Source organism: Ixodes scapularis, unplaced genomic scaffold (genome assembly GCF_016920785.2).
Source record: "Ixodes scapularis isolate PalLabHiFi unplaced genomic scaffold, ASM1692078v2 PGA_scaffold1__304_contigs__length_218370807, whole genome shotgun sequence".
NCBI lineage: Eukaryota > Metazoa > Arthropoda > Arachnida > Ixodida > Ixodidae > Ixodes > Ixodes scapularis.
The window spans coordinates 48,789,744-48,817,074 of record NW_024609846.1 but is presented as its reverse complement, the minus strand read 5'-3'; the positions used below and the strand labels follow the sequence as shown (position 1 = coordinate 48,817,074).

The 27,331-nt window shown below is 45.7% G+C and overlaps 2 protein-coding genes and 1 pseudogene across 2 annotated transcripts; 2 read left to right on the top strand and 1 right to left on the bottom strand.

Moving 5' to 3' along the window:
- Nucleotides 1-702: 702 nt before the first annotated feature.
- Nucleotides 703-19,156, bottom strand: LOC115309054 (annotated as a pseudogene).
- A 3,129-nt stretch (nt 19,157-22,285) lies between these two features.
- Nucleotides 22,286-23,200, top strand: LOC120851083. Its single transcript, XM_040223637.1, has one exon. It carries the CDS (start codon nt 22,286-22,288, stop codon nt 23,198-23,200), a length of 915 nt encoding a protein of 304 aa, XP_040079571.1.
- Nucleotides 23,201-23,895: 695 nt separating this feature from the next.
- On the top strand, nt 23,896-27,052 carry LOC120851077. The gene is made up of 2 exons (XM_040223629.1): nt 23,896-25,134; nt 27,008-27,052. The coding sequence occupies exons 1-2, from the start codon at nt 23,896-23,898 to the stop codon at nt 27,050-27,052; spliced, it is 1,284 nt and encodes a 427-aa protein (XP_040079563.1).
- Nucleotides 27,053-27,331: the final 279 nt, after the last annotated feature.

Below are 27,331 nucleotides of genomic sequence, written 5' to 3'. Positions count from 1 at the left end.
ACTTCCAGAGAGATCCTGGAGGAGAAACCTTCAGGATCACGAATATCGAGATTATTTTTTTTTTTAATTTGGTGCATGGAGCCTGCAGAAATTAGTTTTGGAAGTACTGCCGAAGCCCCTCCTTTCCGGGGCGTGACATCATACTTGGAGTTTTCGGAATCTCCGCTCTCGTGCATCTTCAACACCTGTCAAAGCTATGCACGCGCACTCTTGCTTTAAAAAAAAAAAAAAAAAAAAAAAAAAAAAGTCAAAGAGATGTCACGATTGGTGTCAGTGTGGGGGAATATACCTGGCAAGCTTGCAATTGCACGCGCTGCCCACACGAACGGCACGCGCTTGGTCCTAGTATGACGTCACGACTGGTCGGAGGTTTTCCGCGTTTAGTTACATCTTCGGGGAAAACGAACGTGACATTCAGATTCACGGGATAGAAATATGCCAGAATTCACTTCTAACTCGCATTTTTCATGAAGTGTTTCAGTTTCACTTTAAGCGTGAGGCACTGGATACTCCTGATGGCTAATCAGGTTACCAAAATTATGCACAATACTGATGGAAAAGGAACAGGGGCTGTCAAAACTGAGGGCACCACTGATTAGTTATGTGCCTCAATTTCTTCAAGCTCTTTTTAGTGGGTGCAAAAAGAGTGGAATTTCGAACTATTTTGCTTAATTTGAATTAAATTCACAAGGTTTACTTATTTTAATGTCCTTTTGAAATTGCAGAAAAAATGTATCTTAATTTCTTCAAGCACCAAGGCCTCCTAGCACAACTGGAGCTGCCGCGAAATAATTTCATTATTATTGATTTCAGTGCTATTAGTGCTCTAAAGACTTCGTCACCTCTCTCCTTCCGCAAAAATGGCAGCAGGGCAAGTGTCCCGACTTCTCTTGCACCTATAGGATCAAGGCAGACAAATATAACTACTGCTGTCTGAGGTGTCAGAAGTAATAGTGTGTGGGAGACGAATGAAAGCGGGAGGGGATATAGAGCAGGCGATAAGAGGAAAAAAAATGAAACCTTACTCCCTTAAAAATGCCTGCGCGTCTACTTACCTGCAAAACACTTGAATAGCCAAGGTCTGTGATCTACAAAATCAATTCAGCGAATGATGAGGCGGAACATCTGTTTAGACCTCAAAATTAAGTCTCTGCTGTGGCATTAGGCAACGCAAGCCTGACGCTTTGCATTGCATAATGCCACAGCGCAGAGTTCATTTTTAGGTCTAAACGAATGTTCCGCCTCATCATTTGCTGAGCTGACTTTGTAGATCGCAGCGATTGGCTCCGAGTGTTTTTCGGGTTAGTAGATACGCAGGCATTTTTTAGAGTGTAAGGTGCACCAACATCACAAAGCAAACCGACAATTACTAAATCCCCCATGTTCTTACGATGCCTTTGGCAGTCCTTTTAATACCATGCTCTAAACCTGCACCCCACTTGGCTTTAATGGTAATAAAAAAACAGAACTGAATCATAAGTTTTTGATTGATTGATTGGAGTCTTATGGCGCGAGAGCAACTAGGCCAAAATGCGCCAGGTGCATACACTATTGCAGGAAAAGGGTTAAGGAGAAGACAGAGCTATAGCAGCTGGTGATACAATAAAAATATGAACATGAATCGTGTAAAAGATATGGATATGAATTTCAGGTAAGTATAAAAGTTATAGTCAATAAGGAATTATCTGAAAATAAAAAACATGGTGAAAAAGGAGGGGTTATAACAGGTGTAGATAGCCTGTTACTTTAAGAAATTCCAAAACTTTACTGAAAGGTACAAGAGGTTCATTTCCTAGCAAAAATTTCGGGTGAAATGGAAGATGGGATTTGAAAATAGTGGAAAAACATACTTGTCGTTTTTGATCCAAGTACCTACAGTGCCACAGAATATGTAGGACAGTCAACGTTTTGCCACAATGCTCACAGCGCGGGGTATTATCATTACAAAGTAAATATAGATGCGTTAAACGAGTGTGACCAATACGCAAGCGGCACATCAAGACCTCGTGGAACCGGTTCGTCTGGTGGGAACTCTCCCATAATCCTAAACAAGGTTTGATATTGTGTAGTTTATTGTCTGTTTCTTGATTCCATTCCAACTCCCAAAGTTCATAAATTGATTTTTTAATAACTGGTTTAAAATCCTCATAAGGTAGGCCGACCGATGCCTTTAGGCCACCATTAACAGAGGCAGCCAATCTATCTGCTGCCTCATTACCTGGAATACCTACATGGCTTGGCACCCAGCATAGTTTTATATCAAGGCCAAGTAGGAGAGCGCGATTCATTTGGACACGCGCTTGTTGAACGAGGCGATTCTTCGTAACGGTAAGAGAACATAAAGCCAGTAGAGCACTCTGGGAATCTCCGAACAAAATAGCCTTCCTCACACGGTCTTCTATGATGTGTACAAGCGCCAAGAGCACAGCATAAAGCTCAGCAGTGAAAATACTTGCAACACAGTCAATACGTTTCGCTCTACTAAAGTGTTCCGAATATACTGCAGAACCTACGAAAGACGGGCTTTTGGCCCCGTCAGTAAAAAATTGCACATAGTCTTGATATTTCTCTTGTACTGCAAAAAATTCCTTGAGGAGAACCTGATGGTTAACTGACCTTTTGTTATATTTTGTAAGCGACCAGTCACATGACAATCTTACTGCCTTCCAAGGGGCAACAGTTTGTGTTTCCTTAATCAAGTTACTTTCAGGAAGAGCTAGCTGCAGGGAGGAAGAAATGCTCTGAAGCCGGAAGCTTAATGGGCGTATTATGCTAGGTTTGTTTTCAAAAAGCCGCAAGAACATGGAGGTGTGAACCGAATTATTCGATGGATGCATAGGATCAGATTTCACTTTGTACCCATAACACAAGCTAAGATAATGTCTGCGCTTCTCTAGTGACATTTGATGGGTATCTACATACAGGCTCAAAACAGGCGATGTCCGAAATGCTCCTGTGGCAAGTCGAAGGCCAAGGTGATGGACCGGATCCAGCATTTTCAAGACAGATTGCCGTGCTGATCCGTACACAATTGCACCATAGTCCAGACGGGAACGGACCAGTGAGTTGTACAATCGGATGAGACATCGCCTGTCAGACCCCCATGATGTGTGTGAAAGTACTTTGAGAATGTTAGACGACCGCAAGCATTTCTGCTTCAGCTTGACGTGAGCCAAAAAGGTAAGTTTCTTGTCGAAAATAACCCCTAAAAATTTGTGCTCGTATTTTACAGGTATCGCAGCGCTATAGAGCTGCAAACAAGGATCAAGCACCAGACCACGACGTAGTGAAAAGGGCACACACACAGTTTTTTCAGATGAAAACTTAAAACCATTTTCATCGGCCCAATTGCTCATTTTGTTTATTGAGATTTGAAGCTGGCGCTCGCAACTTGAGAGATTGCAGGACGAAAAGGAAATCTGCACATCATCTACATATAATGAATATGAAACTGATGGAGGTATCACTGCAGCAAGGCTGTTTATCTTCACCACAAACAAAGTGACGCTCAATACAGCCCCCTGAGGGACGCCATTCTCCTGAGGAAAAACATCCGAAAGTGTGGAACCAAACCTAACCTGAAAAGTTCGGTTAGTCAAAAACTCCCTTATGCAGCGCAACATGCGGCCACGGACACCATGTGTGTATAAGTCCTTTAGAATCCCGTAACGCCAGGTAGTATCATAAGCTTTCTCTAGGTCAAAAAATACTGAAACGCAGTGCTGTTGATGAACAAAAGCTTCACGTATGAAAGTTTCCCGGCGAACAAGATGATCCAATGTTGATCGCCCTATTCTAAACCCACACTGATTGGGATCTAAAATTCCCTCAGTCTCTAAAAAGTGTACTAATCGTCTATTTATTAGTTTTTCATAAGTTTTCCCAAGGCAACTGGTCATTGCAATGGGACGATAACTTGCTGGTAGAGTAGAGTCTTTACCGGGTTTTAGGAGAGGAATTATATGTGCCCGCTTCCAGCACTGAGGAAAGGCAGAAGCCATCCACAAATGATTAAAAAAGGTTAACAAATGGCCTAGAGATTCAGGAGACAAGTGCCGCAACATTTCATAGTGGATTTTGTCAGGACCAGGTGCCGACTGCTATTTTGACCCAAGGGCCACCTCGAGTTCGCACATTGTGAAAGGCTGGTTGTATACAAGAGTGTCTGATCCTGACATAGCAATTGGCTGCTCTTCTGCTACAGCTTTGAACTTCTTAAATTTTGCCGAATAATTAGATGAGCTAGACACTTTACAAAAATGTTCCGCAAGAACATTTGCCTGGCCTTTCAAGGTTGGCGAAGCCGAGGGAAAAAGAGGCGTTCTAAAAGAGAGGTAGTTACCCCGAATTTTTCTCACTCGGTCCCACACCTCTTTAGTAGTGACAAAACTGTTCACCTTAGAAACATATTTCATCCATGAGCTTTTCTTAGCTCGTTTCCTTATCCAACGAGCCTTTGCTTTACATTTTTTAAACTCTATCTTGTTCCAGACAGTTGGGTAGCGGCAGAAAGTGCCCCAGGCCCTGTTCTGACGTTTAAGCGTAACAGAACAGTCTTTGGTCCACCAAGGCTTGCAGCGCTTAGGAAGATTTTCAGATGTTTGTGGAATAGAGGCTGAAGCAGCATTTATGATACGGTCCGTAACGTACAAGGTGGCATTTTCCGGAGTCATAGCTAAAAGTTCGGCTGGGTCAAGCACTGCTTCCAATGCAAAAAGAGCCCAGTCAGCTTTGTCTAATTTCCACCTGGGGATACGTGTTGAAAGTGATGGAGGTGCTACAGTACTTTCTAAAAAGACAGGAAAATGGTCACTCCCAAAAGGGTTATCTAAAACCTTCCAAGAAAAACAGGGAAGTAAAGTTGGGGATGAAAGAGACAAACCGATGGAAGTGAAAGTATTATGAGCTGCACTAAAAAATGTAGGATCATGTCCATTTAAAAGGCAAAGGCCGGATGACAATAAAAATCTTTCAATGACACCACCACGGGAGTCTTGGCGAGCACTACCCCACATGGGGTGGTGGGCGTTAAAATCCCCCAAGATTAAAAAAGGTTGCGGAAGCTGCGCTACAAGTCCATGCAGGTCATGTAAATGCAGTGGAATATTTGGTGGCAAGTAAAGTGAAACAAGCGTAATAAGGCGGTCAAGAAGAATACGAACTGCCACTGCTTCTAGAGAGGTTGTGAGAGGAACAGAAGTACAGGCAATACCACTCTGCACAACCACAGCTACTCCACCAGAGGAGTTGCTATGGGATGCACGGTCCCTTCTAAAAACCTGATGACGACCTAGAACATTTGTTTGTGTGTCCTTGAGATGAGTCTCCTGTAGGCATATAGCGACAGGTCGAAGCTCATCAAGAAAAAAATTTATGTCATCAATATTAGGGAAAAGACCACGGCAATTCCACTGCATAATACTATAGTTTTTTGCCATTTAAACGAAAAAATAAATAAATAAATATATATATATATATATATATATATATATATAAGTGACCTAAAAGGGAGATCCGTTAAGGTTTAAAATCTATTTTTACACGTGGGGTACTCTGCTTTTTAGGAGGATCTTTCTGTTTACAAGTGGGGTCACTGGCAACAGAAAGAGACGACTCCGATCCTGAGAGGGGAGCGTCCGCCACGGCCCTGGGCCCACTTACGTCCATGGGCTCGTCTGTTGCCGCCGGCAGCTGACCCTTGGAGGTCGTCTGCTTCGGCGACTCCCCGGGCTTCCTCTGGGGAGCAGAGGTGCGAGGGGGTAGGCCTCGGCCCTTAGGGGCCGAAGGGCCAGGTGGAGCAGGGGGGGTCAGCCCCTGCCCTGAGGTGGATGCTGAGGAGGCAGCATCCACCTTACGATTCGAAAGCGGTGTCACTGGCACCGCTCCCGAGGGTGCAGGAGACCTCGACGGGAGGCGCAGATCGTCCGTAGACGTCTGTGTTCCAGTCGAAACCATTGGCCGTACCGGTCCCCTATGTACGACCTGGGCATACGAGCCTTTGGAAACAAAGGCAAAACGCTTTTTGGCATCAATGTAGGAAATGTTTTCATTAACCTTCAAGGTGAGAATTTCTTTTTCTTCCTTCCATAACGGGCAAGATCGGGAGTATGCTGGGTGTTTTCCTTTACAGTTTGTGCACTGAGCTTCGTTCTCACACACATCAGCGACGTGCTCCTTACTAGAGCATTTGGCACAGGTCTCGCTGCCCCGACAGTTGCGCGACCCATGGCCGAACCTTTGGCACTTAAAGCAGCGCTGAGGGTTCGGCACATAAGGCCGGACACGGCACTGAAGGTAGCCTGCCTTAACATTAGTGGGTAGAGTCGTGGAGTCAAAGGTCAGAATGACATGCCTGGTTTTACGTTCTATGCCGTCGCGACGGATGGTGATGCGTCGTGCTGCAACCACTCCCTGTACGGAGAGACCCTCAACTAGCTCTGTATCTGTCAAGTCGAGCAAGTCATCTTCAGAGATGACCCCTTGGACGGTGTTCAACTTTCGGTGAGGAGTCACACTGACCTTATAGTCTGAGACAGAGTTTAGGGCTAGGAGTGATTCACTTTGTTTCTTTGTATTCACCTCAACAAGGAGGTCGCCTGATGCCATCTTTTTGGCGCTAAAGTTCGCACCAATAATACTTTCAAGCACTTTAGATACTAGAAATGGAGAAAGTTTAGCCAGTGGCTTTTCACCTTCAGCGTGCAAAACAAGAAACTTTGAGAATTTAAAAAGATCAGGAGTCTTAGTCGGAATGTCAAGGACTTCGGTGCGGGTCCTTTTCAGGGCCCGATCAGTTGGTTTAGTACGAGAACCCATAAAGATGGGAAGGAATTTCAGTGCCCGGGTGCACCGCCCGCCACGGAGCCCAACGAGGGGGTAGGTAATGTGCCATAACAAGAAAGGCTTGGCTGACACAATTACTCTACCAGTGCTGCCCGGGCACTGTAACCGAGTGTGGATGCAGGGACAGGACCTGTTTCCACTCAAGGTTAGCCCTTGCCGCCTAAGAAGGTGAAAAAGGAAGGAAGAGAGTGCAGAAGAAAAGAGAAAGAGGTGGAAGGAAAAGTGAAAGAAGGAAGAAGAGGGTAGAAAAGGCGACTGACTGAATCATCCTGGTCGGGCCAAGCCAGGACACCCGTCTACGAGAAGCAGGGGTCGAAGCAGTGTATTGCCTCGCCCAGGGGGCCCCGAAGGGTCCAAACATACCCCGGGCTCAGCTCAACCACCAGGGTCCCCTTTTCCCCGGACACGGGTACGCTACGCACAGCCAGACGTGGGTGGGCGAACCCACATGGCTCGGGGTTCGTAGTGACGCCACTCACCAAGCACCTACTAAAGTAGGTGCCCCCTGCGTGCGGGTATGGTGGCCCACGCGGCTGGGGTCCGTGGTGACGCTACTCACCAAGCACCTAGCACCTCAGGTGCAGGCGCCCCCTGCGGAGCTCGGGGTCCGTGGAGACACTACTCTCCAAACACCTGCTTTCACAGGTGCCTCCTGCGGGGATCATAAGTTTGTAAAGGAGACTAGATTGCCATAAACAGTCAAAACAGTGTTTATAATCTATTTATTAATGTCCTGAGAAGTAAGACTCAGCACTCTTGAGGCCAAAGCAAGTAATAAGGCATCTTGTTACACAAGCACAACAGAATGTAACCGAATATGAACGTTGCAATGTGAACTAGTGAGAACAAAAATGACTGCATCTCTACATGGTGAATGATGTTGATTGGGGTGGTGCTGATGATACTGATTTTATGGTTTATAGGTAGTGCTGATGGTGCTGATTTTTTTATTGCTCATAGGTAGTGCTGAGTTCCGGGTTGCGTTTCGACTTCATTATTACTGCTTTATGGTCGGTGAAATGCAGAGCCAGTGGTTCTTCTAGCGGATCAGCTTGGATCCGCTAGAAGCCGTGAGAACGCATCTCCAACGCTTAAGTCAACGGTCCATGTCAGAAAGAGAATGTGTGGTATGGAACGTGGTTAAATACCAATTTCAGCATTTGACCGCAGCGCCCTCTCGTCTATAAACGTTGAGCCAATGCATGCAAAGTTTAACTCGATTATATACGCATTTGACCGGAGCACCCTCTCCTGTATAGACGTTGAGCGGCTACATGCAACGTTTCATCCATGACATCCCCAGAGATGTGTTACTACCACATCTCAGAGCCCCCTACTCGTCCCGCAGTCGCGGCCGAGTTAAGGCGATAGACTAGAAATCCATTGGGGTCTCCCCGCACAGGTTCGAATCCTGTTGACTGCGCAAACATTTTTTCTTTTTATGTGAGCACAGACGCCGGACGGACGGACGGACAAGGTGAGACCCTAAGGAGCTTCGCCCCTAAAAGAAAGTTGTCAAACTGTAGTATAGGACTACAACAGCTATCAAGCTGATCCCAATTTCACTTATTACAGCATTAAGAGTGCGCAAAGGTAATAATTTAAAACATGTATGTTGCATGAGCATTTTGCATGGTGACTTTCAAGAAAGCAATGCAAGCACGATGCTTAAAGCATAAAATGAACTAAGAGATCAGTTTTGTGCACTTTAAATGTTTTGTACAGAAGTAGGCCAGTGGACAGTGTCACGTGGCCCCAGCCAAATGCAAGAAATACCCTCCAGCTTTGCCATCTGCGAGACTGCACAACACTCTCTGCATCAAATATGGCTAGGCATGAAGGGTACTCCTACTCGACATGGTCCGCAATCTTAACTTGTGCTCAACCAAGTACGTCAATATTACCTTCTGCAAGTGGGCTTTTTCAGAAAATATCGAACAACCATGTCCGACAACCATTTTTCTTTTTGATGAAAAAAAAATATTTTGCTGGCTTTGTGCTTAGAAGAACAAAACTAATCCTTGCTTAAAAAAAAAGAATTTGCAAAAAAAAAAAAATTATTAGCACCCTTTTAGTCACATGTGCATTTTGCGTATCTCTCGACGTTAGCATTTCGGGCGGCTTCCTCCAAAAAGTTGCTCTGGCTACGGATCTAGAAATATTTACTGACAAATTAGGCAGAGGAGGGATTGACAAAAAGTATTAATCACCGAAGATTAGGGTCGTTATTTTGAGAAACAAAATCGCAAATATGGCACATTGTGCAATAACGCTAAGATTTTTTCCATACCTATAAAAGCTAAGGTTTTCAAAATTTGCCAGTGTGTTGCCCAGTATATAGTTCATGTTTGCATGACATATTGTTGTCCTGGTTAGCGGGAAAAATTAACAAGAATTGCTCACACAGGAGCATTTGACTAATAGCCCCTTCTCCTGGCGGATGCCGAGCCCTCGGCGCTAGCGATCGTAAAGCAGTTGGCCTCCATGAGCGATCGGTCACGTGATCCACTCCAGTGGCACGCCCTGCGGAGCAAATCAAGCATAACGCTCCCAGCGCTTTCAGAGCGTCTGCCCTCGTTTTTTAGCTGTTTCGGTTCCCATTGCTATCTTGATGAAAGCATGAAGTTCTGATCGGAACGTCATGCTTTGGCAAAATTTTTTATTGTTTACTACTTGATTAACGGTGACCCCAACGTTAAGACTCAATTTATTTTTCCTTACCCGAGGAAAACAACCAAAAGTACTTGTACGAGCGGTAGGATGCAATTAAGCAATACCAAACACATATGCCGTAAAGCGATCGTACCATCTTCGAAGGCGACTTCCATCTGCGGACAATTTGGCGTAGTCTTGTAATTATTCCAATTGCATTACAGAGACCACAACAAAGAAACGACATACCTAGCTCTTCATCCGAATAGGTGCGCACAACGTCTTCGACATTAACGCGATATCTTGGGCCTCTTCCCTGGCCAGGCGAATGATTCGGCCAACACTTTTCCGAAAACGGCTGCCTTGTCGTCGCTCGAGCATGAGCTAAGCTGGTATCTTCGTCGACGGTAGTTGTGAAGAGAAAATTCCTAATACATTTCCGTACAACCAACCCAAAAATGCCCATGGGCCGGAGCAATTCAGAGGCGCCACCCTGTAACGTGCTTCGCGGTGCCTGTTTCAACAGTCGGCGTGTAGCATCTTAGCGGAGTGACTTTGCAAACAGATCAGCCTACAACCTTGGCGGTATCATGTTTTTTGAGGTAGGGCGCAGCAAATCTGCGTTACCTGCGAGCGCCAATAGATCCGCCGCCACGAAGGGCCGCACAACGCAAAAAATATAAAGATACTGCAAAAAAAAATTGTGATTGACTGAGATTGTTTTTAACTTAATTTATATGACAGCGGTTTGAAGAATCGAGAAATTCAATTAATCACTGAACCAGAAGAGCTAAAGATTTATAGCATCACCTACATAGTTTGTAAATGCAAATTACTATACCTGAATGCATATTGTGTCTGGCTCATTATCAAAAGATATTGAGTGAGAGCTGAAACTTACAGCTTTTTGCAAATCCCTCCACTGCGTCCATGCGTGCCCGAGCCAGAGCAAGTGTAGCCAATGTTGCTCGTTTCCCTTCTGCCGCATTGAAAATAGCATCGCCAAACTCTTGCAGCATCCCACGGAGAGCCCTGTCTGCCTGAATGCCTGTCAGCAGACAACATTCATTGAGGATCTGCGAGGATACAGAGACTGTTAACACCTGTCTTAAACGACATAAAAATTTTTGTTAATGTCAGCTTGACCGAATAACTGTCAAATAATTTGGGCAATTCATGAAACCTTGCAAATTGAAAAATTTGCCACGACTAAAATTAACTGTGCCATTTTTAGCTATTGTGGACCCAAGAAAACTGAGTAATGTAAGATTGGAATTGATTTAACATTGTCTGTAGTGTTGCTGTTTATTGATTACATAAGAAGACATTAGTGTCTGTATAGACCTTTCCATCGCTTATCGCCCAGGCGAAAAATGTCGAGTCACTGGACTGTTACGCAGGCGCGGCGTACGATTTTTTCGCAAGAGGCGCTATTGCGCGTGCTCAGAAGGCGTTTAACAGTCCAGTAAGCAAAGATGGCAGCTCGCAGAAGGCGTTTGTTGGAAAGGTCTATATTCCACAAGTATTCTGAGTAATGGCAACATAATTTGTCGCACTACCCTAAATCACACCTTTTTGCAGTATTACAATGCACTAGTAATGTGCATAGCAATGAAAGAGCAATTGAAGCACTATCTAAGGAATGAAAATAAAGCAGGAAGTCTAAAAAGTAGCATAGCAGTGTTTCAATAATTCAAAGATAGAGTAGATAACTGAAGAATTAGCGTAATCTGCAGAATCCTGGGCCTGCAATTTATCAATACAAATTACATTTTTAATTGTTTGGGGGAGGCGTCTTTATACTGGTTCATGGTTCCTTGAAAAGCTGCCAACTAGACGTGCCAGGCAATACTGTCGAATCAGTGTGGTGTAGTGTTGGGCTGCCTGATAACAAGAAATTCACTGCTGGAGTGTTCTATAGACCCCCTAACTCTGACTCAGCTGTCATAGAGGCACTTCACGACCTAGTATCCAGTGTTTCGAATGACTGTGTAGTTCTTGGAGGCGATTTTAATCTACCAGATATGATATGGGGCGAGGAACTTTGTGCTTGTGGAACCATGGGCCAGTTGAATCTCGATCTCAAATGCATGGTAGACAGCTTAGCACTTAAACAACATGTTCTTGTACCTACACGGAATCGAAACACATTTGACTTGTTTCTCTGCAACTACCCTACCGTTGTTAAGCAAACTGATGTCATACCCGGTATCAGCGACCACAGTGCTGTTGTCTCAACTCTTGACTTTCGGGTTTCGCGCAAAAAAGTGAGTACGGGTAGAAAGGTGCTGTTATATGAAAAAGGTGACTATGAAGGGATCAGTTCTGAACTTTCGAACAATTTCCTTTCCTTCGAATGTCTTGCTGAGGAGATGAGTGTTCATGACATATGGGTAGCCTTTAAACAGAAAATTATCAGTTTAACTGAAAAATACGTTCCAAGTATAGACTCGTCGAAGTTAAAAAAGAGAGAAAAACCATGGATTACCGGTAGCCTACTGCGGCTGATAAAGAGGCGCAAGTGTGTGTTTGCACGGTATAAAAAAAGAGCTCGGTGCGAAATCTAAATAAGCTAAAAGAAGTTACGTCATTGTATAAAATGAAGGCGAAGGAAGCTAAAGAAAATTATCTGCAACGGCTGGAGGACGGGATGAAAGCAAACAACAAACAGTTCTGGAAGTACATGAGGCGCTGTGGTAATGATCAGATTGGGATAGGAGACGTGATGGTCAACAACGAAATACTTACCGATGACTGGCAAAAAGCCGAAGCCTTCAATCAATATTTTCAATCAGTTTTCTTGCCTCCTGAGAGCATCGACTACGATAGATGCCAGGGCACGTTCAGTGGAATGCCACCAGTTGAACTTGCTATAGGAGGTGTGTTGGAACTTCTAAAACATATAGATGAAGCTAAGGCAGTAGGCCCAGATGGGATCTCTCCGAGAATTTTAAAACGTTGTGCAGATGCGATCGCTCCATACCTTTTTGTAACATATAACAAATCGTTGAATGATGGTTCATTGCCAGACGACTGGAAAGTGGCACACGTCGTGCCTGTGCACAAAAAAGGGCCCAAAAAAGAAATAACAAATTACAGACCGATCTCACTGACATCTATATGTTGTAAATTACTGGAGCATGTTTTATATTGTCACATAATGAAGCATTTAAACTGTCATAATTTTTTCTTTGACTCGCAACATGGGTTCCGAAAGGCGTACTCATGTACTACACAACTAACTAAGCTTTATCATGATTTAATGACGGGGGTTGACGGAGGCGGACAGATTGATTGTGTCTTCTAAGATTATAAAAAAGCGTTCGATACGGTGTCACACGAACTATTATTATACAAATTAGAGCGCATGAATTTTGACACGACTATCCTAAATTGGATAAAAGCATATTTGTTATCACGTCTTCAGCGTGTTGTTTTAAATGGTAAAACTTCAAATACTGTTATGGTAACATCTGGTGTACCGCAGGGGTCCGTTTTGGGTCCATTGTTGTTTCTGATATTTGTTAATGATATTAATGACGGTGTTAATTCACAGGTACGATTGTTTGCCGACGACTGTGTTGTTTATACATGCATAACAGACGAGGGGAGTTCCACGCGGCTGCAGTGTGATCTGAATCGAATAGAGCAATGGTGTAAAAAGTGGAAGATGGAGTCAAACGTTAAAAAATGTGCCCATGTTAGTTTTACCCGCAAAACCAAAACAAAAGTTGAAACATGTTACCAACTGAATAATGAAACCGTAACAAAACAGCAAACAGTTAAATATCTTGGCGTCACTCTGTCAGCTGACTGCACCTGGAACGCACACATTAACGACGTTGTTATGAGGGCCGGCAGAGCGCTTGGATTTTTAAAACGAAATTTAAGAAAATCAACTAAATCTATCAAAGAGCTCGCCTACCTATCTTATGTGCGCCCAGTGCTAGAGTACGCCTGCACCGTTTGGGATCCTTCTCAGCAACACCACATTGTTGCTTTAGAAAGAATTCAGAGTTGTGCCGCTGGTTTCGTTTTGGTGCGGTACGGCCGCTTTGAGAGTGTAACCGACATGATAAAAGAACTGGGATGGTCTACATTGGCATTAAGACGAAGAAATTTGCGCTTGAAGTTTTTATACAACATTTATAACAATAAAACTGGCATTAATAGCTCATTTTACTTATTACCACCAAATTATATCTCAAAAAGAAAAGACCACATTCATAAGATTAGAGAATACCGCACCAGGACGGAATTGGGCAAAAATTCTTTTTTTGTTAAAACAATTAAGGAGTGGAATGCCTTGCCCAGTGCGATTGTGTGTGCCGTGAATTCAGAAGTGTTTTTTCAGAGTTTATTCGCCCCCTGCGATAATGCCTGATGGCGCTGCAGGACAATGATGAATAAAGAATGAATAAAGAATAAAGTTTCAAAATTTAATGGAAATATTTTCAAGTCTGACAGACACCAAGTTAATTAGCTTTTGCTGGAAATGAACCACTGTGCCGCAGCTTAAATTGCTGTTGCATGCTATTGCTATTCATTTTTGTGTCAGGCACCCAATATCATCTCTTGTCTACCTTCACAACATTATTATTGCTCACAAATTTTCGTCAAACTATCGTAATGTCCTCCAATACCAAAACGGAGACTTCAGTTTTTAATTACTCTTTTAACGATTTACAATTTAGTAGGATTATGGACTACAAATATCTTGGCGTGACTTCGACCACTAACCTCTCCTTGTCTAAACATATCAATTCAATTTGCACCGAAGCTCTTGAGAAACTGGGCTATCTATGCCGCATTCTAACAGCTGTGCCAAGGATCACAAAGCTACTCATGTACAAGTCACTCGTTCGTCGAGTTCTTGAATATGCCTTGATTGTTTGGTATTCGCATAAGAAAGAAGAATAAAACAAAATTGAAACTGTACAAAAAAAAATCCGTTTTATCTGTTGTTGCTACGACCATGGCTTTTCACCTACTTTCGCTCTTCCCTCTTTAAACCTCACATCACTTTCTGCGCGACGCGATGTAGGTTCCCGAAATTTTTTTCACGGTATTGTTCATTCAGTTTATTTCCCTTCCAAGAACAACTACCTCGCTAACGCCATACCAAGCAAAACACAAAGCAACCACCAACTTAACCTCACACCTTTTTGTGTCCCCACTTATACGTTTAAATAGGTTTTTCCAAGAACAGTTAAACATTGGAACCTGAGGATATACGGTACTTCTCAATAAAGCAATTTTGTCACATATTGAAACGCAAGTGCAAACGATTGGTCCTGAATATTTTTTTTTGTTACATGTTCATATAAATGTTGCGCTGCCAGAAACTACCTATGAATTGCAAATGTATGCTGGGCATACATTATCTGTTTTTATCTATTCATATTTTTGTGTTTACTCCATTTTTGCATTCTACTGAAGGTTTCTTCTTCCTCTTCCTTCGTTTTCTTGTTGGGTGTCGCATTTTCAAACAACTCCTGCCATAGCCCTTTGAGGGGCTGCAGTATAAATAAATAAATAAATACTACAGTTGTATTCACATAAAACTACCTGAACTAAAAAGTTTTCCTTTTAAACACTGTTCTTATGGCAGCGAGTGGGGCCTATGAGAGTGGTAAAAGGCTATTCAACTAAGCTGTACAGTGAGCTCGTGCAATAGGGATAATTGCTGTGTTGAATTATAGTGTCTCATGAATATTCACTAAGCCACACAGTCGTCCAGATTGATTTTATCAATTCTGGGAACCCTTGTGATGCGCCAATCCAGATGAAAAACATAATCGGGGTTGGCATTGGCGGCACAACCCATTGTGGCTGCTCATGCCACTACGTTTTACAGTGAGAGTTGTGAACGGAACTTTTTGCAGCATTGAACCTGAGCACGTCATCCAGGACAGAATAAGTTTTGTTACAAAGCCAATTTAACGAAGAAAATTTTACTCTTTTCACATGTCTAGAACCAACTTGCCCCTGCTCGTGCATTCATAACCACATGTTTTTGCCAAAGCACAATTTACAGCAAACGCTAAATTACTAACATAGCCCTGTTCGGGTGTCTGTCTGTGCCTGTGAATTAATTACCAACAAGCTACTGGATTTTGCTGTTCCTCACCTTACAAGGTAGAGGAAATGTGGTAAATTTTTGTGTACTTCATTAACCCCTTAAGCGCCAAATTTTTTTTCCCAAAAGAAACCTCGAAGTGCCAGATTTTTTTTTATTTTTAATTGTTACTCCTCCAGTATTACACATAAAATTTGAAGTTTATTACGCAAAAATCAGCGGAGGCGATAAAAATATTTGTCAACTAATACGAGTGCTGCCATCTATGATCAGCGCCGCAAAACTACTCGTCCCTGGAAATGAGGGCGACCGAATCAACTACTGGACGAGCTGAGCTCGTCCACGGCATTTTTAGACAAACAGTGGCCGACGAACTCATCTCGTCCAAGGAACTTAAGGGGTTAAATCTTAATTCTTTGCACCCAAGACCCAAAGGTGTCCTCCCTATTGAATACATACCATGCTAAACAGCTTTGCTAAAATTAAATGCTAAACAGTTTTGATGGCTTCCCATGCTTCCTTATACATCACTAAAATTTCAATTACAGCTTGTTGTGATACGTTAACAAATTTGGATAGCCTACTATACAAATAAACTGAATCAAGAACCGTGAAATTATGCAAGTTAACAAAGAAAGCCCCACTTTAGCAACCTGGAGATTTTTAAGGTGCTGCCTTTATTCTTAAAAGACAAATAAAAATTATTGGTTACTAATTTTAGGCAACTGATGCATAAATCAGTTGGAGGCTTAGAAAACATGCAGCTTGCAACGAAAGTTGAATCCCGAAAAGTTACTGGGCACTACGAAAGTTACCTGCTCCTTAAGAGTCAGGGCTGGATAAGTACCGAGGAACTTTGCTAGGTTCATGCTCTCTACACTCTTGCCCCTAGCTGCAGCAGTCCTTTTCAATGCGTCACTGACTTTTGCCATGTCAGGAGCTGGTTTTAAGCTCCTTTTTCATGAAATCCACCGTCTCGTCTACAAATAGTGGGTCGAGTTCAAATGCCTTGACTGCAGTCTGAAACGAAAAGGCCACAAACAAACAATGAACCATATAAAGAGCATAAGTGAGCTACAAAATGACACATATTTTCAACTTCAGATTGCCAAGAAGCTAGAAATGGCCTTTAGAACTACTGAAGCCTCTACAGTCATCGCACCTTCAGAAGAAGAGTGAACTCAAGAAGAGTGAACTCAAGAATATAAACACATCCTTTCAAGTTCAGCTGAATACATTCTGTGCTTCCCTGGTTTTGTCAACATGATTAAGCTTGTTTCCATTTTGTTAAACACCAAGGTAGAGTACTGGCTTGGCTCCCTATGCGAAACTGTTTTGTTGCCAGACAAAAAAAAAACAAAAAAAAACATGCATAATGAAATGCTTATCACGGTCTGACATATATTTTTAAATGCAATCAGGTGTTCTGTCCCAACTTAACTAATAAAGTACAGTTGTTGACCACTACAAGAAAATGGTATGAAGGTACATTTCACTACTTCTCGATGAAAGGCAGTCTTTGATGCCCCGGCAGCACTCCCACCTTGCTTGCGCATTTTGACTTTTTCTTTCTGACTGTCAACTTGAGAATTGCCTTCTGGCATTCGCTTCCGTGTGTTCTTAAATTTGTTTTTTAAGGACATGGTCCGGTGAACTGTGATGGAATGGAAAGAGAAACATTCACTGCAAAACTACAAAGCCAGCTTTGTTTAGGAATGTGGTTCATAGTACTACAACATGGCATCACACTCTTTTCTGACCAAATGGCTTATTTCTGACCAAATGGCTAGTAAAAAGAAGCATATAAAACATCTGTATATCAGCTGTGCATTAAAAAAACTGCCAGCTGCAAAGCAGCATCAGAAACGGAGTTCAAGAGAAATACGTTTCTGATGCTATTCATGAGCACGGTCCACGCGAGTTCCAAAATACATCAGGGATATCCACAAAGAACTTCATTGATCTCTTTACCGTATACCTTTAGTCCACGCTTGTTGAATACAACAGAAACATTCTTAGACAGAAGAGAGGTGTTCCCATCGAAACCACTGGCCGCGCTGGTCCCCTGCGCACGGCCTCGGCATAAGACCCTTTCGATACAAAAGCAAAACGCTTCTTTGCCTCAGTGTAGGTAATGTTTTCAGTAACTTTTAATGTAAGAACTTCTTTCTCGCCTTTCCACACAGGGCCAGATCGAGAGTATGCCGGGTGGTTGCCACTACAGTTCGCACAATGAGGCTCATTATCGCACACATCTGCGACGTGCTCCTTGCTGGAGCACTTTGCACAAGGTGCCCCTTCCCCGACAGCTCCGTGACCCATGGCCGAACCTCTGGCACTTAAAGCACCGTTGAGGGTTCGGCACATAAGGTCGGACCCGGCATTGAAGGTAACCTGCCTTTACAGTCTGCGGCAGAGTGGTTGAATTGAAAGTCAAAATGATATGTTTTGTCTTCCGTTCCACACCATCACGGCGGATAGTGATCCGTCGTGCATCTATAACTCCTTGACTAGAGAGGCCCTCAATTATCTCTGGCTCAGGTGAGTCAAGCAAGTCATCCTCAGAAATGACCCCTTGAACACTGTTCAGTTTGCGGTGAGGACTGACGCTTACTTTGTAGTCGGAGACAAGGCTCAGTTTAAGGAGGGCATCGCTTTGCTGCTTTGTGTTGACCTCGACAAGGAGATCATCAGATCCCATCTTCTTTGCATTGTAATTGGCGCCAATAACACCCTCAAGAACTTTGGAGACCAGAAAGGGCGAAAGTTTGCCAAGTGGCTTGCCATCTTCCGAGTGCATAACAAGGAACTTCGGGAATTTTTCCAGTACAAAAGATTGTTTCGTGTTCAGTGCTTCGGTGCGGCCCCTTTTGGGGGGCCGATCAAAAGGTTTAAGTTTGGAACCCATATGAAGGGGGAGGGTTTTTGGAAACTGTGGTGCACCGACCACCACCGAGCCCAACAAGGGAATAGGTAACGCTCCATAACAAGAATGGCTTGGCTGAAGACGTTACTCTATTAGTGCTGCCCAGTCTCTATAACCAAGAGTGGTTCTGGACAAGGTGTCTGTCGCCACCCAAGGTTAGCCCTTGCCGCCAAAGGAGTTGAAAAGGAAAGAAGAGAAATGAGAAGAGTGAAAAGGAGGAGAAGACAAGGGTGAAAGTAGAGAGGGGATAGTAGAAGTGGCGACTAGACTGAGTCATCCTGGCCGGGCCTTACCAGGACTCCCGTCTACGAGAAGCAGGGGCCGAAGTGGTGTATTGCTTCACCCGGGGGGCCCCGAAGGGTCCAAACCTACCCCGGGCTCGGCTCAACCACCAGGATGTCCTTTTCCCCGGACACGGGAAAGCCACGCACAGCCATAAGTGGACGGGCGAACCCGCATGGCTCGGGGTCTGTGGAGACGCCACTCTCCAAACACCTGCTTTCACAGGTGCCCCCTGCGGGAATGTATACATTCTACCAGTCTAACAGCACGTCCAAAAGACAGGCCATATCAATGCATGGAGTTGCTTGCTACTGAAATCAAGTACCTCGTAGGCAAACAAAACATTTGCCAGAACACCAGCCTGTTTTTGCCATTTTGTTTGTTGGCACAATCAGGTCTGTACAAAAGAGTCTGTGCTAGCAGCAAGAATAGCTAAACAAAAAAGCGCTCACAAAGTGCAGCCCCGCAATCAAAGCCTCAAGATTCTATGTTTTGCCTGCTTGCATATCTTACTGCAAGCAAGGAGCCTGCACAATACATAAAGTGATCGTTTTTTTTTTATTTTGCTTGTTTCGTAACTTGCCTCGACAATTGCGAAAACCTTTTTTAGGAATCTACCGAAAGTGCTCGTTCCTTGATGCTCAAACGTTGCTTTCCTTACATTACTGCATATGTACGCCAGGATTAAATTTAGTGAGAGCTAGAGAGTAGTGGCTTGCATCGTTACAGTAAGTTACAACCCCGCATGACTTCCGAAACAGATACCATTGCTGCTAAGCTCATCACGGTTTGGACTATATCGATTTGTCGTGAGGAAATGTAACACGTTATATAGCGAAACTCCCTGAGAAAGTCGTTAGAGCAAAGCACGATTGGTGTTTCCATTAAAATCTCGCAAAGTAATGGCACCATTAGCCTCCATGATCGAAACAGTTCACACACCGGTTGGCCCGTTGTGCTCATTTCGGTACATCATAAATGCTGTACGAGTGATCAATGTACTCACCTGAATTAGAAGGCGATCCTTAAGCAAGTGAGCAAGGTCGCTTTTCCGCAGGCCCTCTCGCAACTCTGCCAGTTTCTGGGCTCCAGAGAAGCTTATCACTTTCTTTGAATGTCCAAAAGAAACAAGACATTCAGCATGTTTCCCGGGCTCTAAATGCAAGGGCGTTGAGGACGAGGGAACCGACGCAACAGTAGACATCGCGTCGGCGTTGTGACGGCCGTGGCACGAAACTGTACAATGCTTCGTACCGGTGGATCGGCGGTAACCTTCCAACTTCGAGAGCGCTAATGAGAGCTACAGAGTTGAGCCAGTTGAGCTCGGCTGCTTCACTTCTGCTTCTGCCCTTCTGCTGCCATCGGACTTGCGGTCTTGCGCGCGTTTTGAAAATCCTGTATCGAATCCAAAAGCCAGACTGGAAGCCGGTTGGTTGTAACTGTTGTAACGAGGGGAAAAAAATGGCGGCGCGGTCGTAATGGCGCGTGCGTTGGCTCGAGCGGCGGGAATTTAAGACGCCGTGTCGAACGGACGTGTTATATTCTCCGAAGTTTTTCAGCATGGAGAAGAGACTGCCACGCAAGCAGGTAGGCACGACCCAGGACGAGGAGATGGATGTCGCTGGGCCGGCGAGAAGCCAAATCCAGAGCAAGGGCAATGCCGAAGCAAGTAAGTTGAGCGCAAATACGCATGGTCAAGAAGGCGCGGAAATTGAGGACGCCGTAGCGGAATTGAGGACTGCTCTGGGTAACACCCCAAGGGCCGTTTTAATCGCACTACTCAAGAAATTGCTGGAGGAGGACGGCAAAAAACAAGAGAAGAAACCCAAGAAAAAGAAGGGCAAGAACAAAAGCTCGGGCCCGACCGGGGACACTCTGGCGAACGGCGGGAATCGCCAAAACCCCATGGACGTTGTTCCCGGGAAGATGGAAGCTTCCAAAACGCTGGACAAGGAGAGGAACGTCGATCGAGCCACCGGCAGTGGATTAGATTGCAGTTCTACACCTACTTCGGAAGAGATGGAGGCGAAAACAAGAACCGGCCAAGCAGCTCCGACCACCTGCGGGGACCGGCAGTTGGACGAAGCGCCGTGCAGCAACGACTTGTTTGCATGGCATCAAGTAACGTACAAGAAAGCGTCGAAGAGGCCGCGGGTAGACACTGAGGCGAAGCACCATCAAAAAGCCAAGCAGCAACCCAAAAGGTATGTGGAATTGAAGGTTCGACCGGCCAAGAAGATGTCTCTCAAACCCCACATTCAATCTGTCAAAGCTCAGTGTGTGGCCTTATTGCCGCATGGAAATCAAGCCGTGATCACTTTTCACCACATCGAAAAAGCTAACGTCATTTCGGTCCGGACAGACTCGGAAGACTTAGCTAGACAGATCCTGGGGATCAAGGTGATCAAAATTAATGACCACGAAGGAATTGACGTACAAGTCTTTCGCACGTACGGGAGCAACTACACAAAAGGGATAATCTACGACATCTATCCCAAAAATCAAGACGAGAATGAACACGTTCTGAACACTGAACTAGTTTGTGAGAAGATCAACATTGTGGCAGCGCATCGGTTGGGAAAACCCAACACTGCGGTCATTACTTTTGATGGCAACACGCTTCCCAGGTCGATATTCTACGGAAATTTCTACAAGAAGGTCTATCCACACAGACCCAAAGCTGTGGTATGCAACAATTGCCAGAAGATAGGCCATAAAGCCGACATCTGCTACAACCCAGAGGTATGTGGAAGGTGTGGAAGAAGGCACGAAGAAGACATCGCGGACCAGCAAGCGGGCCACAAGGAGTGTGAAGAAGTGAGCCTATTTTGCCAGGAGTGCAGGAAGACAGGTCACATGACCAGCAGCAAGGCATGCCCGACCAAGGTTGCGGCAAACAAGAAGATGCGTGAGGATCAAGCAAGATACAGACTTCAAAACAAAGCCAGCCAGAACACACAAGCACGGGACGAGGAACGGGCCACCAAGGTCCCAGTACCGCCTAGCGAAAGGGTTTGGGCAGACAAGGTTGCACAAGGCCAAGCGCCCAAGCCGTCCGAGACCAGCGGGGCACACGGCGGCGAGTGCAAATGTGGTCGCATAGAGGCGAAACTAGACAAGATGATCATGCAGTGGGAGAACTTCATGACAACCCACAAGTCCTTTTTCCCTGCAGAATCATGCTAAGAGTTCTGCAGTGGAATTGCCAGGGGCTGCGCAAGAGGGCGGCGGAGCTCAGGGCTCGACTTCTCGACGTACCATCAGAACGCCCAGATATCCTACTTCTGCAGGAAACTAACACGACAGAGATTGCATTACCAGGGTTCGAGGCGTATTCGTGCCCATCAATCACTAACAAAAGGTTTGGGAAGTATCCCACAGGCAGAGCAATGATCTATGTGAGCACAGACTTGCCACGCTGCCAAATCGACACCACGCAATTTTGCACCGACGACCAAGAAGTTGTCGCTATCAGGATTTCCTGGCAACAGAAGTATATAACGATGGCTTCTGTCTACTATAGACCGCTGCCCTCAAAGAAGCAACGCCAACTAGAGAACGGTTGGATCGCTCACCTGCACGATATGTACCCTAGAAACCATAAAGTGTACGGAGGAGATTTCAACCTACATCATCCAATGTGGGGGTACCACAATAAAAGCAGTGGAGTAGAAGATTTGATTGAGAAGATGACGACATATCAGCTACACCTGGCCAACCCGAAAGGAGCAAAGACGAGAATTGGCACAACAGGACAGAAGGACACAACACCGGACCTCACGTGGGTGGACAACCCATACCCACAACACCAGAAATGGAAATGCCTCGAAGACAGCTGGGGAAGCGACCATCTCCCAATCGTTTTCGAATTTTCGGTCAAGAGGAAGCCTGAAGAACAGAAAAAGAAAAGACAGACAAGAACGATACATTGGGACAAGTACCGAGAAAAGCTGGAAGAGTCTGACCTGGAGGATGCCCCCTTCGAGGCCCGGCTAAGGAAGGCGATCGAGGCGGCGACCATCTGTAGCAATGTGGACAAGGACGCCCCCACCCCAGACTTGCACCTCCTAAAGCTCTTGGCAATACGACTGCAGGCCGTACAAAAGTACAGGAAAGGGACAAGAACACCGGAAAATAGAAGGAACATCACCCGAGCGACGGTAGAAGCAAAGGTGTACGCAGAAAAGTTGGGAATGTGGAGGTGGCTCGACCACTGTACTTCACTCTCAGAAAAGACATCAATAGAACGTTTGTGGGCGACGAGCCGAGCGATGCTGGGCAAAAAGAAGACGACCAGAGTGACACAGTCCTTAGCACTAAAGATGGACAAGCCCGAGAAGGACCTGGCGGAAATGGCGGGAGAGCTCTTTTTTCCGCAGCCACCACCGGACGCCACAGATAGTTTAAACCATACATGATTGAGATGCTCGCCCCAGACCCAGGAATGGACAGCCCGTTCACACCAGGGGAACTGGAAGCGGCGCTTCATGTCGGAAAGGCCCAAACAGCACCGGGGCCAGACGAAGTTACAATGACCATGTTAAGGAATCTGCCAGATCAATCAAAAGAAGAATATCTGAAAGAAATCAACAACGTCTGGGCGACAGGAAAGCTGCCGGAGGAATGGAAACATTCCAGAGTGGTACCCATTCCGAAACCAGGAAAAGACAAGGGATCCATCACCAACTATCGCCCCATATCCTTGACATCCTGCACATGCAAGGTAATGGAAAGGATGGTTCTGAAGCGGATCGAGTGGTTCCTTGAACCAACAGGAGGTTTTCACGCTACGCAGACGGGCTTTAGGGCGGGGCTCGGAACGCAGGAAAGCCTCATGCTCATTTCGAAGGATATTATCAAGAAAAAGAAAAGGATGATTAGAACGATCGTCGCTATTGACGTAAAAAAAGCCTTCGACTCGGTACCGCATGCCGCAGTCATAGGAGAAGCTCAATCCTTGGGAATCTCCGGGAGACCCCTAAACTTCATCCGAAGCTTTCTCGAGGGCCACACATACTCGGTTCGCTGCGGACGAGAGCAAGGTGGGAGGAGGACAAACAGAATTGGTGTCCCACAGGGCTCTGTGATTTCACCAATGCATTTTAACGTAGTGATGGCAGCCTTACCGCACCAACTTGAACAGATCGAAGGACTGGGTCTAACGGTTTACGCTGATGACGTGACCATTTGGACGCAGACCGGAGACCTGTACCAACAACAAGAAACGCTACAAGCAGGCTTGGACGTCATCGAGAATCACCTGCGGAAGGTGGGACTCAATGCGGCACCGGAGAAGACCAAGTATGTGGTCCTAGCCCCTTTTAAGGAGAGGACAGAAAAGATTGGAGAGAAGATGACCCTGGTGCTGGCTGGGAAAAGGATTCTCCCATCTCGAGAGGTCAAAGTGCTTGGTCTGGTCTTCGAGGAGACTGGTACAGGGGACATGTGGCTTCAACGAACAAGCAGACATTGCCACTCAGCGCTGGGAGTCATCCGCAGACTATGCAGCGTTAGAGGGGGAGCGACTCTAGAGGTGGCCAAGAACATGGTAAAGGCACTCGTGACATCGCGGGTTTGCTATGGCGCGAGACACTACAATCTAACCAAAGTTCAGTGGGAAAGACTCGAGACACTCAATAGGCATGCGATGAGAGTGATTACGGGCCTACCCTTTTTTACTAAAAAGATAGAATTAGAGAAATGGGCGCAGCTCAACACTTTACAGGACACGGTCCAGGCCAGGGTCGTGGCCCACGAAGAAAGACTTCAACACACAAAGCAAGGAAGACAGATCCTGGGGCTGCTAGGCAACAACCTAGAAGACCTACCAAACCTGCCAGAATGGCTTCCGCCGTGGGAAGACATGGCAAACATCACCAAAAGGGGGCCTCTTAGAGACAAGAAAGGGGACGAAAAAAGGAACGAGCGGATCGCCAAGGCACACCGGAAGATGGTGGAGCACTGGACCGACCCGAGCGAGATCCTGGAAGTATACACAGACCACGCAAGAGACGACACGCCGACGCCCGTTGGGGCAGCGGCGTTTCTCGCCCCCTCTGTGGAGGTCACGGAATGCTGCCAACTACCCGCAAGAACCACTATTAAGGGAGGAGAGCTCGAAGCCATCCTCCTGGCTTTGAACCTCTTCGCGCATCAACGGCAAGACCTACGCCCGAGGGAGCTCAGGCTCTTCACAGACTCCAAGGAGGCGGTACGAGAGTGTAAGAAAGCCTCCAGCGCAAGCAGGAAGGTCAAGGAAATTAAGAAGATGGCAGCCGAACTACGTCAACTTGGCACCACCATCAAGATAGGTTGGATCCCGGGCCATGCAGGGATCCCCGGCAACGAAAAGGTGCATCAACTCGCTCACGCGGCGCTCGTTTCTTTCCGCGAGCGAGGGGGAGCACCCACATCCTCACAACCACACGACCACGGATACGCCGCACCCGGTAATGGAAAGACGTTATGTGATGACGAAGAGTATGATCCTGACGAGGAGAGGATCCTAATCAAGGAGAGGTACAGGACAAGATTGTGGGAACGCCTGCCCCAGACGCCCGACCTTCTACCGAGTGGCATCGGAAGAAGGGACAAGGTCCTCCTCACCCGCATCATGGCAGGCGCCACCCGCTCTCCGGCACGCATGGCCGCATGGAGCAAAGGAAGACGCTCCAGCACGTGCAACAAATGCACGAACAACATAAAAGGAGGCATGACTCATCTCTTATGGGAATGCCCCTACTATCAACAAATTCGGACCAAGTTCAAACCCATATATGCCCAGAACCTGGATGACTGGGTTCACCCAAAGAAGCCATCAGACAAAGAAAACGGCCAGCTTAGTCTCCTAAACTTCGTGCTAGAAGCGAAGCTGGACGTATATGTGTAGATTCTTTTCTCCTTCATACTCTTTCCTAGCGCCACATGCCCAGACGAAGATGTCACTCGGCATACTCCCCTCACCCTCACCCTATATTTGTGGCAATAAAAACGACTTTTGAATCTGAATCTTGTAACGAGAACTCTGATTGTAAACGAAGTTGTAGTGAAACCTAAATGTTTAATTAAAATAAAATATTAAAGAGCTGACAAAGACAACACTTACAAAAATAATAATGTTTTTAGAGCGCAGCAGCGCAGTGGGGTGATTAGAGAAAAAAAAAAGTCAAGACGAGATGTACCCTGGCTAAAAGTTGCAGTGACGTGGGCAGTTCCGGAAGACGTGTGGGAGAGATGCTATATAAACGACTGTTCAAATAAAATTTAGTAGCTGCGTTTGAGACGTTGTGTGTGTTGTCCCCTTTTTCGTCCGTCGTCTCCGGTTTTCAAAAATGTGTCCCAGATGTCATTTTTTTTTCGCCGAAGTTCACTCGTGTTGTTCTACATCTTGAACGTACACACACTTTTCACCCGAGCTTCTTTGTAACCTGTGGTATTGAAGGCTGCCAGAAAAAGTACAGTGTCATGGGGAGTTTTCGGAGTCATATCTACCGTCAACACAAGGAATGGCTTTCGACTACCGCTTTCGGGTCGGGACATGATACAGCGGAGCCTTCCGACGACAGTTTTTGGATCGTCCAAGGTTCTGCTGCTGTCGCGTCTTCGAGCTCTTATGAGTTCGAGTCTGGACGGGATACAGCAGAGCCATCCCACGACAGTTCCGGGGTCGGCGATCAATGCCCAGCTGATGCAAGTGCTGCGTCATCGTTCTCTTTTGAGCAAAGTGCGCCTGGCTCACCGCCCGGCAGATCTCCAGAATTGGAACGACCAACCCTGCAACGCCTCATCAGGGAGCTTCGAAAAAGAGTCGCCAAGCTCTTCTTCAATGTGTCTGAAAAGCAGAAAGTGCCTTATTCTGTTTGTGAAGGCCTCTTCCAGGAAGTCGAGAATCTGCTTCGTGTATCCTTGCAAAGTTTTGCTGAGCATGTAAGGCATGAGCTAACCTTGTACTCTAGCGTTGTACCGGAAGGTTTAGCGCTTGTTTTTGACTGCACCTTTCTACAGCGCATATTTGATGCAGTTCGCTCAAAATATCAGAGGAACCAGTATGCAAAGGCCAGCCTGCCATATACCGAGCCACAGCAGCTTAGCTATGCACACGATGACCGTGCGTCTTTCCAGTATGTTTCAATTGGCAAAGTTTTACAAAACATTTTTTCTCAGTGTAAGGACGTTGATAAACATCTAGTAGAGCCTGAGCGAGCTCAAACCACAATGTTGCGCAGCTTCTGGGACGGCTCTATGTACAAGAGCCGTACAAACGCAAATGAGAAATTAGTGCACATCTTGCTCCACATAGACGAGCTAGAAATAGCCAATCCACTTGGTCCTGCCCGGGGTGTGTACAAACTTCTTGCTGTGTTCTACAGTGTGCTAGACATTCACCCTAGGCCCCGCTCCCAACTGAAGTTCCTGCATATGGCCATTACTGCAAAGTATGCTTATGTACAGAAATATGGCCTAGGCATTGCTCTCAAGCCGCTCCTTGAAGAACTGAAGGAGCTCCAGAACAATGGCTTACATGTCACTCTGCATGCCCACAAAGTTTC